At 39.4% G+C, this 17158-nt stretch overlaps 2 protein-coding genes across 4 annotated transcripts in view; one reads left to right on the top strand and one right to left on the bottom strand.

Annotated features, from left to right (window-relative positions):
* The window catches only part of Cnot9 (CCR4-NOT transcription complex subunit 9), a 35883-nt gene extending 19367 nt beyond the window's left edge, over positions 1-16516 (bottom strand). For 2 of the 3 annotated variants that reach the window (XM_010611910.3, XM_033764644.1), the window contains exons 1-4: positions 16092-16516; positions 5591-5770; positions 4187-4302; positions 2381-2490 (exon numbers count right to left, since the gene is read on the bottom strand). In XM_010611910.3, coding sequence (XP_010610212.1) covers positions 2381-2490; positions 4187-4302; positions 5591-5770; positions 16092-16115 — 430 coding nt within the window. In that variant the 5' untranslated portion in view covers positions 16116-16516. Of the gene's footprint in view, positions 1-2380; positions 2491-4186; positions 4303-5590; positions 5771-15462; positions 15679-16091 lie in introns of those variants that run through there. The other variant, XM_019205698.2, reaches the window with a different exon arrangement.
* A 144-nt stretch (positions 16517-16660) lies between these two features.
* The window catches only part of Usp37 (ubiquitin specific peptidase 37), a 79499-nt gene continuing 79001 nt past the window's right edge, over positions 16661-17158 (top strand). The window contains exon 1 of the mRNA XM_010611911.3: positions 16661-16871. The gene's annotated coding sequence lies outside the window, so the exon portion shown is untranslated. The remainder of the gene's footprint in view (positions 16872-17158) is intronic.

Raw genomic sequence — 17158 nt, 5'->3', positions numbered from 1 at the left:
TTTTTTTTTTTTTTTTTTGGTATTGGGGATCAAACTCAGGACCTTGTGCTTGTGATGCAGGCGGAGGAACCACTGAGCTAAATCCCCAGCCTGGTTTCATTAATTTTTATCTCTTGTTTTTCTCTTCTCTGTTTCTTTTTTAGACAGAGTTCTTGCTATGTAGTTCAGGCTGGCTTTGAATTCACAGCAATCTTCTTGCCTCAGCCTCTGGCATGCACTACCATGCCCAATTTAAATATCTATTTTTTTGAGACAGGGTTTTGCTATGTAGCCCAAGCTGGCCTTGAATTTGTGGCAATCTTTCTACCTCAGCCTTCTGAGCATTGGTATTACAGGCATGCATCTCCATGCCTGGCCCTTAAATACCTACTTTTTATTATAACCTCCTGTCTTTTGTTTGCTTTAATTTAACTTGCTTCTCTTTCTGGTATAAGTATTTTATGCTATAAATTACTCTAAGCTACATCCCAGACATTTTGATATTTTATTTTCATTTTCAAATTTTTCTTATTATTCCATTTATATTCAAACTTATATGACAATACCTGAAGAAACAAGTTTCTGAACATATACTCAAGGACAGACAATTGGATCAGTATCATGGCTTTTTTATCTCCTCAACCTAACTTTTATCTTAATGTTTTGTAAATGCATCAACTGACTGAGGTGGTCAAAAAACCAGAAAAAGTGGGATGATCTGAGCAAGAGTTAAGGCTGTGTTTCTGTTTTTAGACAAGGTCTTATCCTGTAATCAAGGCTAGCCTGTTTATTGTTATGTAGCCTAGTCCGACCTCGAACTCATGGTCTTAATCCTCCTGCCTCAGCTTCCAGAGCCTTGGGATTATAGACATGCATAATCATGCCCAGCTCAAGGATGTGTTTTCTTTTGCTGGAATTATGTTGATATTTTAAACACTACATGAGAAATTCTGATAGTTTAAAAAAAGCACAAAATAATCTATTGGAATAAAGTTTCCCCCACTTGGGGGAAGATGTAAAAAACAAGTAACATTCTTTGAAGTATATAAGATAATGGATACTCTTTAAAGTAGAGCAAATATGGGCTGGGGATTTAGCTCCGTGGTGCTGCTGCCTGCCTTGAAAGCACAAGGTCCAAAATTCAATCCACTGTACCAAAAAAAAAAAAAGTAGAGTAAACGTGCCAGGCATGGTAGTGTGGCCCTGTAATCCTAGCATCTGGGAGGCTGACACCTAGGTATTACCCAGAGTTCAAGGCCAGCCTGAACTATATAGTGAGATACCACTGTCTCAAAAAACCACAAAGTGGCCAGGCATGGCATCACATGCCTGTAATCCTAGCACTTTGGGAGGCTGAGACAGGAGAACTGAGGCATGAGTTTGAGGCCAGCCTGGGCTATATAGTGAGTTCAGCACCAGCCTGTACTATATAGTGAGACCAGTCTCAAAAAACAAAAAATATGGGGGCCAGGGATTTAGCGCAGTGGTTCTGCCATCTGCCTTGCAGGCACAAGGACCAGAGTTCAATTCCCGGCACCAAACTAAACCAAACCAAACCAAACAAAAAAAAACCCAAAAGAACAAACAAACAGAACGAATGAACCAGAAGAAAAAATTTTAAAAAATAATAAATTAGAGTAAAATACACTTGAGCAATGTGTCTTACAATACTAAATTTTTAAATTGTATTTCCTGATTTGCAATTTATAATAATAAGGGTGCAAATGTTGGCTGAACATTAAAACAATAATCCAACAAAATAAAGCCTGTGTAATCAATATTCTAACATTTTGGTCAATATCTTAGAAAAAAACTGTTAAAAAAAGGTTTAAAGGAAAGATGATTTGGAAAAGAAATCTTGAATGTATTGCATTCTTTAAGTCCAAAGACTGTTCTTTCCACCCAGGAGTTTGAGATATAAAACAGATATATTATTCTCTTGAGTAGAAAGTATTTCACACATTCCCCATAGTAAATGTATACACAAATCACCAAGTATGAAAAATTTAACTAGGTGAAGTAGCAGAAGGTGAATCTCTAAAATTATGAGACAACTCAGAAGTAAAACACCTTTAAAAAGAAAGAAATGAAGTTCAAATTCAAACTCTTACTCCTGCATAACACAGTGGTGAATCAAGTTCTTATTCTTGACTCTCCCTATAATTCCAGCAGGTGTTTCTATATATATGCTGAACTCATTTCTAAATTTTGGTCCTCATGGTCTTACTTACCTTTGGAATGGTGCATGAAAAGAGTTACCATGTTCCTGACTATTTGTTAGAGAACGAGACAATTTCAAAGACAAAAATGAACAAAATGTAAGCAGCAAGTCAAAATATCCAACTTACACCACTATTAAGAATGAGGATTTCAGGTTTGCAAAACAACCCTAATTACTTACCAATAACTCCTAGACTGGTGAGCCGAAGATACTCAAAGGGACGTGTTTTGCTGACAGTGTGCAAAAAGGGGTACAAAAAAAGTGGGATATGTGCTGCAAGAAAAGCTGACCTGGAAGAAAAATTGTATCATATTCAGTGCACAGATATGATTTCTAAGGATCTTGAACATTTATATTTTCTTAATTCTGTAAATCCTATTAACACTGCTAGAGTAAGGAAACTTTAGGAAAAAAATTTTTTGACCATTAGTCTTGGCCAGTGGATGGACAAGAGGCATTTTTGGTATTCAGAACTAAGAGATGTTAGGGGCTACTCTTATCCAGTGGACAGAGGCCAGAGATACTATTAAACATCCTACAATGCATAGGATGGTTCCCTCTTGTCCTCCTCTTCCCACTATAGTGATCTAGCCCAAAATGTCAATGATGCCAATATTGAATGCTAGGTCAGGTCAGGGTGGTTAAGGGAACACAAGATTTTCCCTGCCATCAATACTTAGGTACCTTAAAAAATGATTAATATAAATATCCAACTGGATTTTTAAAAAAGAGGTCATAAAATCCTAATAAATGAAAAAAGTGCTAATAAATGCCTAAGAAATTCTCCTATGTTATCTCCCTCACCTAATTTATGAATAAATAATTTCAGTTACAGTCAAATAAATCTCATAAGCCAAGGTTAGAAAACAAAGAGGGCCTTATCAAATTTATCTCCTATGCTTAAAAGTACATTTTCTTTTTTTTGTTAGAGTACTTCAAATATATTAAGCATTTAGAAAACATTTCAATTTGCAGTTAATAGGCAGGCAACTAATACAAAAATCAGCCTATTACTTTATATTGTTTCTAGTTATACTTTGTAGGACAGCCAACACCTAAGATTTTCTTTTCTTTTAAGACAGGGTCTTGCCATTAGTTCAGTCTGGGTTTGAACTCACTATGTAGTTCAGGTTGGCCTCATACTCATAGCAACCCTCCTATCTCAGCTCCTGAGTGCTGGGATTACAGGCTTGGATTATAGGCATGCACCACAAGACACCTAAGATTTTTAACACTCAAAATACTATTGTATAGCTATTACTGCTTAAGATAATTTTTAAAGGTAAGTTCTGAAAGATCAACTAAGGGCCAACACTCAGGTTTCCTGAGAAAGCTTGACAAACAGACAAAAGGCTTTAATAAATATTTCGGGGCCACAAAACCCATAAAGCAGATTCATGCAAAGGATTTCCCTTTTCTCAATTCTCCAGATATAGCAGAATTGCAAAAAACGCCTTCAATTTGCATGCCAATTTTAATCTACTATGAGGGCTGCCTAGAATTTGATTTCATGGATTCTAAAGTAAATGTGAGTTCAGCTAGGCATGCTAGAGTACGTTGGTAATCCCAGCACTCAGTAGTCCCAGCCTGATTTACAGAGTTTTGATTTACAAAACAAGGAGAAAAAAAGGGAAGAAGACAGAAAGGAGGGGGAAGAAGCAATTCTGAGTTCAGTGTGAAAAAGTGCTTAACAAAACTTTAGTGAACTGCTATTATATGCCACGCACTGTACTGTGTCTCAGTCACAGCATAGTGTACCACAGATTTGAGAAGTGGCTGTATGACTGACACATACAACTTTTCCTGTGATGTTAACATTGTTTTTTGTTACAAAAGTTCATTGCTATGAACAGGTAAAAAGTTAGGAGTCCTGAAGACTCACACTCAAACCCACACATGAGCCCCACTGCATGCCTTTCTTCTTACCACTCAGCAAAAGCTTATGACAATATTAAATATACCCCCCAACTCACCCAAAGCATTTACCTGGTTTCTGGGTGTGATGCCACACACTGCAGTAATGCCAGAGCATTGCAGACTCTGTTAGACTGGTGTGCTGTCAGAGTGGGTGGGTTGATAGATGGATAAATATTTACAATTTCCTAAAAAGTAAAACCCAGCACCAGATCAACAAAGAATAACTAATTATATAATTCTCACAGCACTAAAGCAAAAACAAACACAAAAAACTGTTTAATTCCATTTATTCTGTAAGAACTATCAAAGGAGCAGATATAAACAATGTTCCTATCCTTTGACTGCAAACATACTCGAATTTGTCATCCTTGTGTGTAGGCCTCCCAGAATGCTGGGATTATTAGGCATGTGCCACCACATTTGGCTTCTAGAGAGCAAATGTGATCACCTATACTTCCTCTTAGATTTGCTGCTGCTGAGTCTTTCACCAGAGGGATCCTTTTATTTTTATAATTTCTCCTTTTTATTTTTTCTGGTACTGGGGATCGAACTCAGGACCTTGCACTTGCGAGGCAGGTGGTGGTACCACTGAGCTAAATTGCCATCCCCCATAATTTCGCCTTTTGTCAGCATCCTGCTTTAAATGATATCAACCACAGTGATTCATAAAGTCTGAGCTTGGTTAGCAACTACCAACTACAAAAGCAGGGAGATAAGATAAAGGATGATCATTCTATTATCTCGGTATCTTAGAATGTACCATTTTAATTTACTTCAATCAACAATTATTTTGGGCTCAATCAAATTTCAGTTATTTATTCTTTAATGCACAAGTGCCCCCACTTTTAATCCTATAGCTATTCTTAACATTTTTTCTCCTGTCAGACAGATTATATCTTGCAGTTCCTTACACTTTATCCTCCACATTTTTCTAGGGCTATAATCCTAAAGCCATGTTTTTCAGTGAGGTTCTTAGACTATGTGCATCAGACTCACTTATTTGTTAAAATATAGACTTTAGGGCTCACTCCAGACTCACTGAATTGAATTTCTTGCACAGGATCCAAGAACTTGCTTTTTTTTTTCTTTGTACTGGGGATCGACTTGGACCTTGTACTTGTGAAGTAGGCAGCAGCACCCCTGAGCTAAATCCCTAGCCCAGGAGCTTGCATTTTTAACAAATGCCTTATAGTTTTCTAAAATAGGTTCTTAGAAATATTAATTTAGGACCGGGGATTTAGCTCAGTGGTTCTGCCACCTGCTTCGCAAGTGCAAGGACCAGAGTTTGATCCCTGGTACCAAAAAAAGAGAAATATTAATGTTTAAAGAATTATCCCTCTGAAGTCAAGATATATTAATGTTTAAAGAATTATCCCTCTGAAGTCTTCAAAATCACATGAGCAAAGATAAGAGAAGAAAAAAAGTACTGTATGGTGAAGATGACTAAACTGCCACTCATGGACATAAACCCACCTGTAAAAGTGCTGCAATAGTACCGAAGGAATGCCACAGCATGGGTGCAAGGTCAGGAACAGATTCTCGCTTCTTACTTAGCTCCAGCAAAGCATTTTCCCTTGTCTCAGGGCTAGATAGCTCATTGATCCACTGATAGATTTTTTCTCTATCCACTTGAGCCAGTGCAGTAGGCACAGGCTTTAGGGGAAAAGAAGAAAGTAAGTGTGAGTTTATTATAATCAAATCAAGTCTCACCCTGCAATAGTGCTTTAGAGGGAATATACCTTTCATAAATAACAGAGAGGCTTTTCTATCCTCTAGTGTATTTTTTTGGCACCAGGGATGGAACTTGGGCCCTTGCGCTTTTGAGGCAGGTAGCAGAACCACTGAGCCAAATCCCTGGCCAGAGAGGGTTTTCTAAATATACATATTTCATGTAAACCAATTTAACATGTTTACCAGTTATCAATACTCACATTTTTTTTGTTTCCAATACTAGGAATCAAACTCAGGACCTTGCACTTGCCAGGCAGGTGTGGCACTGCTAAGCTATATCCCCAGCCCTCAAATTATTTAATAATAATTCTATGTTCAGGAATTTTTCCCATAGCCATGCTTGGGTTGTACTGAAGGGATACCATGATGTTTACTGGTGTGGTGTTTAAAAGCAGAAAACAAACATTTATCAATAAGGAACTGGTTAAATATATATTGGTACATATTTATAATGGAATACTATGTGATCCTTTGAAAAAGAGGTAACTCTGAGCATGATGGTACATGCCTGTAATCACAGCAGTCTGGAGGCTGAGGCAGAACTGTCTCTAAGTTTGAAGCTAGCTTGGGCTACATAGTGAGTTCAAGGCTAGCCTAAACTACATAGCAAGACCCTATCTCAAAAAACCAAAAACAAACCATCTTCTCAAAAAAAAGATGGCTCTATATGTACTGACACTAAATAAAAAACAAAAAGGGATGCAGGACAGCATATATAATATGCTCCCATTAATATAAACAAACGTTATTGTTTACATACAATGGTTCTAGAAGAACGCGTAAGAAATTTAACAGCAGTTATCTCCAAGGCTGGAAATCTATATGGGTGCCTTTTAATGGTTTATCACCATTGCAATTTATTTTCTAACCATATGCCTGTAATAGTTTCTGAGACAGAAAAAAAAAAATCATACCTTCCCCCACCATTACTGACTCCTCATTAATTTTGACATCCTCTCCAAAGAACAAAAAATTCCTGTAACACAGAGAAATACACACACACAGACACACACACAGACACACAGACACACACACAAACACACACTCACTCATTCCCTCGATCCCTTTTCAGAACATTCCTTACTTATTCATGTAGGAACTATACAGATTGATAAAACATGCTTTCATTAGTAGGCTAAAGAATCACAACATTCCCCCTAAATTTGAACATTTCAATTATTCTTCACAATAGTCAAATGCCCTTGTAATCTTGGTTAAGTTCATTATTTTTTTTTTCTGGTTTTTTAAGCCAAGGTCTCACTATGTAGTTCAAGTTGGTCTTGAACTCACTATGTAGCCCAAGTGGGCTTCAACTCATGGTGATCCTCCTGCCTCAGCTTCCTGAGTGCTAGGATTACAGGCATGAGCCACTAGGCCCAGCAAGTTACTTATTCTTATCTGGAAAATAAAATGGCATATTAGAAAAATGATTGCAACTGCTACCTCTAAGCTATAAATTTCTCATAAACTCATGATGATTTCTATCCCTATGCCCAATAATTCCTCATGTAATTTTCCCTAAATCATGAGGAATAAAAGATAAAGGGTGATCTACACTTACAGATGAGATCATTCATACTCAACTGAGTCAATCTGCTCAATTTATCCAGATATGAAGTTGCATATTCAATACTTTTCTGAACCATATTACATAGCTTTTCATAGTACTTCTAAGTTTCCAAAACATCTTAGTGTGGCAGAATGATGGCCTAAAAGAATTGCTTTGTTGAAGGACAGAATGAAGTGTAAAGACTTCATGGTGGACTCAGATTTCCGACCTGAAAAATGGCCTTCTATAAATGGAAGCTTGAGTATAAGCTTTTAGCTTGATGAATATCATTTCACGTGCCAGACAGAAGGAACCGCAAGATGGCTAAATGGACTGAAATATCATGCAGTTTAAGCCTTCTTTACAGTAATTTGCTAAAAGCTGTTTTGTAACTCCCATTAGTGATGCTCTTCAAGGAATCAAAGGTTCCTAAAGCAACAATATGATAAAAATAGGGTAACTCCCCCCACCCCTTCCATCAGCAAAAGCAGTAAGGTTTAGGCACTTGCTCGTTTTATGCTCTGGCCAAGAGGAACTGTTTTTGAAAGTGTCGATTTAGACTATATCACCTTAAAAGATTGGTGGAAATACAGGCTAAATTTTAACTTTAAGAATGCTGCCCACTGCCTCTTGGAACAAGTATCATAATCCAGTAAGTAAAGGGACCCCTGATTGGTTAGAACCTATTCCAATCAATCCTCCCTAAAGTCTTGTCAGACATATACCACCACAAGTAAACTCTTAACGATCTCTTACAGATCGTCTGTACTTGCATTTGGTATCCCTACCCTGCCCAGATAGCCACCAGTTAACATACCATAACTCCTGTACACCAGGGCCCCCACATTCCGTTTCCAGAGCTCACACACAGGGAAGTTATTTAAAACCTAACTACAAGCCAGAATTTGAATTCAGATGGTCTGGTAACACAGTCCATACCCTTCTTTTGGTGGTGCTAGTGATCAAATCTAGGATCTTGCATGCATTAGAGAAGCACCCTATCACTGAGCCACATTCTCAGATGGAATGTGTACTCTTAACCTCTTTGCTAATGCTTATTATTTGTGTGCAGATTAGCGCTCATCTAAAAATGCTTTCTAAAACTGGGTGTGGTAGTGCACGCCTGTAATCCCAGCACTTGGGAGGCTGAGGCAGGAGGATCACTGTGAGTTCGCCACCAGCCTGGACTACATAGTGAGTTCCAGGTCAGTCTCAACTACATAGTAAGACCCTATCTCAAAAAATAATAAATAAATAAACAATAAAAAAGCTTTCTAATAAACTATTTACTTTGACCTAGATAAAATAATGAATATATGAGAAAAATTATTCTGTGAGTTTAACTCAGCATCACAAATATCACTGATGTTAGGAGAAACTCTCTAGTTATTGAAATTACAAAACACTTAATAAGTATCTTTTTAATTAGAAAGCTAGCAAAATAGTTTGACATAATTCCTGATGTCATATTATGGCCCAGACGGGCATAATTTATCTAGTGACAGCCACCAAAACAAATACACATTTATACATGCATGTGCACAAACATGCCAACAAGCAATTTTATTTATTTATGGTGCTGGTGGTCAAACTTAGGCCCTTGCACTTGTAAGCAGGTGGCAGAATCACTGAGTCAAATACCTGGCCCCAACAAGCTATTTTATAACATTTATTTTTAGAGAATGAAAGAGAAATATTTTTACATTTCTAGTTATATATTGGTTCATATATCATTAAGTAGTATTTGTGGTACTGGAGATCAAATTCAGGGCTTTGCACATATATGTTAATTTGTATTACCAACTGGTAAAATATTTTGGACATCATCCTTAAATATCAAAGCCTAACTCTCATTAGAGGCAATAAATAAAAACCTAAAAGTTCCTTATTCTCTGTTCTCCTAAGCTCATTCAGGCACACCTTTCAGAAAAACAAAAGAATCTAAAAATTAATGTTTTCCTAAAAGGGGATGGGAAGTGAAAGAAGGGGTAGAGTTGGCAAGGGGAGAACTGTGTTTCAGGTTGTTTTTTTTTAAAACGTAGTTTTATTTAATGAGTACAAGATAGTTATCAACCTCATTTTACAACCAGTGAAACTACGGATAGATAACAGTGGTCAGATTTCATCTTTATTCCTATTCTTCTTAAAGATTGCCCATCTGGGCACAGTAGCATTCATCTGTAGTTATAGCTACTCAGGAGGGTAAGGAAGGAAGACTGCTTGAGCCCAGGAGTTTGAGGCTAGTCTTGGGTACCACAAGAGCCTGTCAAAAAAATAAAAAAACAAAAAACAAAAAACAAACACCCAAAACTGTAAAAATTCCTAATTCAGATGCTCCAGCTCTTTTTTAATTTTAATTTCCAATTTAGTAAAACAAATATGACTGACATGAAACTCAGTGAAGTAGCAATATTGTCCAGGGGCAGATAAGCAAATTCACCTATGATTTCCCTATTGGAAATTACCTATCTTAAAAACACTAACAATAATTGCATAAAAATCATCATTAATGCTGCCGCCTGCCTCACAAGTGCAAGGTCCTGAGTTCGATCCCCAGCACCACAAAAAAAAAAAAAAAAAGAAAAAAAAAAGTCTACAAATAAATTTAGGCAATTCATGGCTATCCCACAACATAGGAAAGTCAATTTGCTGGTAATTATGTAAATAGCACATAAACAGAATGCACACTGGATTGTGAGGCCAACATGGCTCAAACCCCAATGTAGTCATTTCTAGAATTGTGTGACTTAGGATAAATTATTTAACTCTCTAAGCTTCAATTTTATTATTATTAAAGGAGAGCTATATTAAATAATTGCCAGTCTCAGGCTGAAATCTAAGAAATTACAGTGGTACATTGGTTTATGAACTTCATTTGTTTTATGATTTTGAGGAAGATGGCTGTGTGTTTGTGTGGGGAAGATGGCAATGGTTGTTTGTCACTTGATGCAGAGTTTGCAAACAGAAGTGTTCGTTTACTGAGGTATCACTGTACTTTATTTAGCTCTCAGTTGTAAGTAAAAGACATAAATTTTATTAAGGTATAGTTTGTATTCAATAAAAACATATCCATTTAAAATGTACACTTCAATGAATTTTGACAAATTTATTTATTTATTTGGTACTGAGGATCAAACTCAGGACCTTAAGCTTGTGAGGCAGGTGGCGGCACTGCTGAGCTAAATTAAATCCCCAGCCTTACTTTGACAAATTTATATGCTCAAGTGCCACAATTAAGATGTATAGGTCACAACGGGGCATAGTGGCACATATCTGTAATTCCAGCACTCTGGGAGGCTGAGGCAGAAGGATAGCAAGTTTGAGCTCAGCCTAAGCAACTTACTGAGACTCTACCTCAAAACAACATTTAAAAAAAAAAAGTATAGCTCACATCCATTACCGTCAGTTTTCTAGTGCCTCTTTCAGTAAATCTCACAATCAACCCTAGGTAACATGAATCTTTTCAGTTGCTATAGATTGGGTCTGCCTTTTCTAGATATTATTAGTAGGAGGTGACATTAATTGAGCATATTATGTGCCAGGCACTGTGGATTACCTCACTTTACTCTCAGAATTCTTTTCCCCCCCAGTATTGGGGATCGAACTCAGGACCTTACTCTTGTGAGGCAGGCACAGCGCCACTAAGCTAAATCCCCAGCCCCGCCTTTTAAGAATTTTAATTAATAGGCTAATATTCAACATACTCACGAGCACACAACAAACTTGTACGGCACAGTCTACTTTCTAGAATTAGTGTCCTACCTGGTTGATAGGATTGAAATCACAAATATCTCTCTATGTTCAAGAAGTTATTCCTTAAGAATCTAACAGAAGCTTCTTAAATGTAGTGTTGTAACAGCTTATTGACAGACTTGGATAAACAATGAGTTTAATTATACAATTAGACTCAAAATCATTTATGTAAAGTCTGATTTAGACTATTAGTTATTATCCTCAAGACTTACCCTGAGGTTAGAAAAGGGCTCTGTTGTGCATTACTGTACATTATTAACTGTAACCTGCTAAAGTCAATAATGTATTAAAGTATTTACATTATCAAAACATGGCAGAGAACCATTTTTCTCTTGTTTGAAAATTTTACTGTGAAAATATATTTCGAGTGATGTTTTTATTCCTTTCAACAAAATTTAGCATAGGTAAGATATTTACCTAAGTAAATCATTAATGGTTAATTCTGTGTCACAAACACAGGGTACTTCCTAACAGTTGGTCTTGTGTCTCTGAAAGATATGTCATTTTATTTGTTTGGGTTTATTTGTTTGAGACAGAGTCTCACAATGTAGTTCAGGCTGGTCTTGAACTCACTATGGAGCTTAGGCTAGCCTTGAAATCAAGGTGATCCTCCTGCCTCAGCCTCCCAAGTGCTGGGATTACAGGTGTGCGCCACCACACCTGGCCTAGAACTTATTTTAAATAAAATTTACATTCATTCATAAATAGGAAAATTAACCCCCTTTGAGTAAATTGAAAATTGATATTGATAGCCTTCTTAAATAAAATAGCCAAATTGAGCTGGATATGGTAGGGCACACTTGTAATCCCAGCACGTGGGAGGCTGAGGCAGGAGGACTGCTGTGAGTTCAAGGTCAGCCTGGACTATATAATGAGTTCAAGACCAGTCTCGACTACATAGTAAGATTCTGTCTCAAAAAAATCAAATTAAATAAATATTAAAAACCCAAATTATCAATATAACTTCATGGGCCCAGAATGGCTCTGTTTTCCTACCAATAAATATGTGACAGTCAATAAAGAATAGGATTAGTGGGAATAGATTATTTTCCCAAGTTTACAGGTGCTTCAACATGTGGCTTGGAGTATTAAGATGATGATATTCTAAGAAAAAAACATTTTCTAGGGCTAGAGATGTAGCTGAATGGTAGAGCACCTGTCCAGCACCTCAAAAACAAAAGACTATATAGTGCTAAGAGTATTACATTAGGTTTGATAGCCTCATAAAAAAATTTTTTTTGCAGGGTACAGGGGAAAGAATTTGGGTCCTGGAGCTTGTGAGGCAGGCGGCAGAACCACTGAGTTAAATCCCTAGCCCCCTCATAAATTTATAAAATTAGTGCCAAAACTAGGCACAATGGTTCACATCTGTAATTTCTGCTACTCTGGAGGCAGGATTTCAAGTTTGAGCCCACCTTGCCTCAAAAAAAAGGAGACTGGGGTTGGGGATATAGCTCAGTGGTAGAGGGTCCTTAGCTTCAATGCCCAGCATCCCTCCCCCTACAACCCTCTTGCCTCAACCTCCGGGTGCTGAGATTACAGGCATGTGCCAACATATTAAGTTTCAATGTAATTTTTAAAAATGGAAGTGAACAAGCAAAGAGAAGCTAGCAATTTTCTTAAAGCTTCAAAAGATGCTTTTGAATTCCGAGACAATGAATTCGACTATATACAAGTGCATGGAGTTCTCTCTACTTGCCAATTGGTATCTGGGTGTTCATCACAGCTTCAACAAAAAGATATAAAAAAAATTTAATGATGTGCTCATTAGATGGCCAGAGAAAGACAAGAGTTTAGGAATGTTAGCGGAAATCATGAAGAATTTTTAAAAATGCATAATCTAATGCAGCTCTTAAAGGTTCATATTTGGCGGTTTCACTAGCATAACATTCATTACATGAGATCTATGGCATGTGCAGATCTGTACTTTTATTAATCTGAAGCAACTGCTAAGGTTTATAACCAAGTAATTTGTTAACTTTATCAAGGCAGGAATTATTCCTTTACTAGTCAACCAGCAGACCTTTGTTATTGTCATTAATTTTTAGAATAATCTCGTGATATTTCTGTTCCTATTTAATAGAAAGAAAAAAATTACATTCTATGGTAACAGTGTCTAAGACGTAAGGATATGTTCCATAACAAGAGCCTAGTGTATTATACATTTCTAGTATATTTTAGTATATGTGCTGCCGAAGTGAGCACTATACATTTCTAGTATAAGATACCACTTCAGTCAAAATTTAAGATACTTCTCCAACTACCTCAATACCGGTGTTATCCTTCTAGTAAATTACAAATCTGTATTCACATGCGATTACATTTTCCTTTGATTGTACTTTTTACTTTCCTAGCTGAAGCGATGCGTTACCTGCTATTTCAGAAAAAAGATAAAACACAGGCATTCATACAAGTTCTTCTTATTGGGCAAAAGTAAGTTTCTTCTCAAGTGTTCTAGGTTACCTTGTGCAATACTGCATATATTAACTCTTCTCGATTTCTAGCGAATGAAACATACTGTCAATTTATCCAGATCAGAATAATACAGGTGTTGGGTGTGGTGGCACACACCTGTAATCCCAGAACTCGGGAGGCTGAGGCAGGAGGATTGCAGTGAGTTTGAGGCCAACCTGGGCTACATAGTGAGTACGGATCATCGTGAACTACAAAACAAAGGGAGATCCTTTCTCAAAAAAGAAAAAAAGAAAGAAAAGAATAATATAGGCAGTTTGGAATAAGAGACGTTATGAAGGATTGAAAAGAAAGTGTCTTAACCTTTTCTATTTCAGCCTCATCACTAATGAAATATCCTAGTGAATGAGTGGCACAAAGCAGCTTGTTAGAGCTGCTGTGTGGTCCAATCAGTATAACAAATGAAAATGCACCTCAAAGTTTCTATTTTAAATTAATGCAAGGTATTATAAATTTAATTGAAGAAATATGTGTTGAGTACTTATAAGTTATGTACCAATTTTTTAATCAGTTTTTTTGAGGCAAGGTCTTATTATGTAGTCTAGACTGCTCTTGAACTTGGTATCCTTCCTCAGCCTCCTGAGAGCTAGGATTATAGGCTTGAGCCACAACCACAACCAACTTTCTACAAATCATGTGCCAGTTTTAATGGCTGTTTAAAAGGAAGAGATACAGAATCAGGGAGGTACAAAGAAGAGTGGTTTGGTGTCACAAGTGCAAATCCTGGAAAGGAGATGCATGATTAGATTTTGAGAGAGGGACAAGCCAAACTTGGAAGAATTTCCCCTTTAAGCTGCCTCTTCCATAACCTGCAGCAAACAATCTAACTTGCTTCTCAAATTACAGGTATAATTCAGGGGAAGGAACAGAAACACTAAGGAAATTATAATGACTTAAGCCTTATAAAGTATATTTCCACTTTGAATAGTTACAAAAACTTAGAAATGCCATGACAGGTGGCAAAGACATCACTGGCTCTGGAAATGACATGACCACAGATCAAATTTCAAGCAGCAATTTTCTTTAGCTTAGCCACAGCTGAATCGTTCACATTTTATATTTAAAGTTAAGGCAATTTAGGCAAGCTTTGATACTCTACTCAGTAATTATGTTTTTTTTGTTTTTTGGGGGGTACCAGGGATCGAACTCAGGACCTCGCGCTTGAAAGGCAGGAAGCAGAACCACTGAGGTAAATCCCTGGCCCAGTAATTATGTTATTTTGCCTGAAAATGCAGTTTCAGTACACTACTGTCAAATCATACACCTTCGTGAAACAAAAAAATCGGAATTGCTTTCAGAGAAGTGTGATTAAAATCAAATGGTCCCTTTTCTCCATTATGGCTATATTCTTTCAGTGTTCATCTCCTTCGTGCAGTCTGTTCCACTAGCAAAGTCTGCTTCCTTACTTTGTACCAGGAAACTGTCCCAGCATTGGGGAAAAACACATAAACAGGACCTCAGGAGGGACACAACTTACAGGTAAGCGAATCTAATAACTAACACGTTGGGATCACTGCTGTAAGAGAGAAATAAGTGCTGCAAGAGAGAAATAAGTCCTCTAGGCGAGAAAAGTTAGGAGTTACATTGACTAGGGAGTTACATTGGCCAGGGAAAGGCCAGTCTGAGGCAGATTTAGGTGGAGAACTGAGGGAAGAGGAACCGATTACTCTCGCAAGCTGAGTGTAAGGGGAGAGAGGCTACAAAGTACGTGTACCAGGGTCTGAAGGGTGGCCCAGCTTGGCTGGAACTTAAAGTAAATGACATAAAACGAGTCTGTGAATAGGAATAAAGATCGCATCATACAGGACTTTGCAGGCCATGGAAAAGAATCTAAACTTACCTAAATGCAGTAAGAAGCTATAGTATAGCTATAATGTAGAAGCTATATACTTCAGACGAATGAATTACAAAATCTGTTTTCCTTGTTAAAATAGCACGCTGGTAAAACAAGTCGTGTTGAGAAAGGTTTTACAGGAGAGAACCAGATAGATGCTATTATCAAGCACTTCTCTGGCCTCGGGCTTTCTATAGGCAAAGCAAGTGGCTTGAGCCAGAAGCCATTTCCTTCCCGCTGCGACGTGCCTAGGGGATGAGTTCCGAGAGCAACGGTGGCGTTAAATTGACCATGGAATTCCCTTCAACCCCGCCGGCGTCCAGCACACAACTGGCGTCCTGAAACTGCCGGTCAGCACACTGGATCAATGAATGGCTGGCCCGGGCCGAGCGGGAAGCGCTCAGGGCGCGGGGACCAGGCCCGGTGTCAGAAAAGAACGCGAGGGGCCGCGCGGGAGGCCGCGAGAGGCGTCCAGCGAGGAAAGTGGGGGATGGCTGCACCACAGACAAGGCACGGCGTAGAAGGAGCCAGGGCCTCGCGGGCTGGGTCAGAAAGAGTCCGACTCCAAGGCCCGGCACCGGGAGCTACGAGACCCGAAGGCGGAGCTGAAGAAGGGATCGGGCCCAGCTACTCACGGCTGCCGTCGCCAGGCTGTGCATGTTGGGAGATGCTGCCGCTCTCTTTCCTCCGCCTGAGGCGCCCGACTCGCGTCCCAGCTTCAGCGCCTCTGCCGCGGAAGATAAGGAGCCGCCATCCGCCTCGGGTTCGCTCCGCCCCCTTCGCAGCCCTCTGACCTCTCACCCCTGACCCCGCCCACACTTCTTCCCGCCTCCTGGCACTCTGCCTAAAGTCGCAGACTATGTTCTTTGTCCCTTAAGATTTAGAACCGAAATGACGACCACGACCTGTTAGTCCCACATCTCCCTCACATCGAGCAGGTGTTCCTAGAACAGCGTGAACTCCGATCTTTTTCCAAAAGCATGGGAAGGGCGGGAAAAGCCCAGCAGGCTCGGGAGGACAAGAATTGCGCATGCCCACCTAGGCTGGGTGGGAGGGAGATGGTGGGAGGTCGAAGATGGGTGAAATGGGGAGTGCGCGTGCGTACTACAGACACAGCAGGGGCGGGGCTTACTGGGTTAGGCGTGTCTTAGGGAATAGGGGCGGGGTTTGCAGATTTACGCGCATGCGCTAGTCCGGTCGCGTAGAGTGTGCGTGCATGCGTGCGTGCGTGCGTGCGTGTTTGCGTGTGGTGATAGTTCCCGCCATCAGCGGCTTTCCCTGTTTGGGGGGGAGCGAGCAGGCTTGCTCCTTACTCGGTGTCCCTTCCTTTTTTACCTCCGGCTCCTCCTCCTCCTCCGCGCGAACTCTGCTGCTTCCGGCAGGCTTGTCTGGGGGCCCCGGACCCTCAGGCACAGGTAAGGCGGCCAGGGTGGCCTCTCAATTGAGCCGTTTTCCCTAGCACCCCTCCCCCTGCGGTCCGCCCACTCGGCGTTCACTCTTCTGGAGTTCTCCTCGCCTGTGCTCAGCTCTCCCATAGCCCCTCGGCGCTCCCCAGGCCTCACAGATGCTCAACTTGGGTGTTCCCCCTCGACTTTCCTTCTTTTTTGACGTGTTCTGTACTGTCACTAGTTCCGTCCGCCACTCGAACCTGTCCTGTTTTCTCTGGGACTGTCGTCGTCCACCGCCCCCCCCCCCCCCCGCC

This window comes from Fukomys damarensis, unplaced genomic scaffold (genome assembly GCF_012274545.1).
Source record: "Fukomys damarensis isolate Sample0158 unplaced genomic scaffold, DMR_v1.0_HiC HiC_scaffold_16, whole genome shotgun sequence".
Taxonomy (NCBI): Eukaryota; Metazoa; Chordata; class Mammalia; order Rodentia; family Bathyergidae; genus Fukomys; species Fukomys damarensis.
The sequence above is the reverse complement of the archived record's forward strand: the minus strand, read 5'-3'. Positions and strand labels throughout refer to the sequence as shown.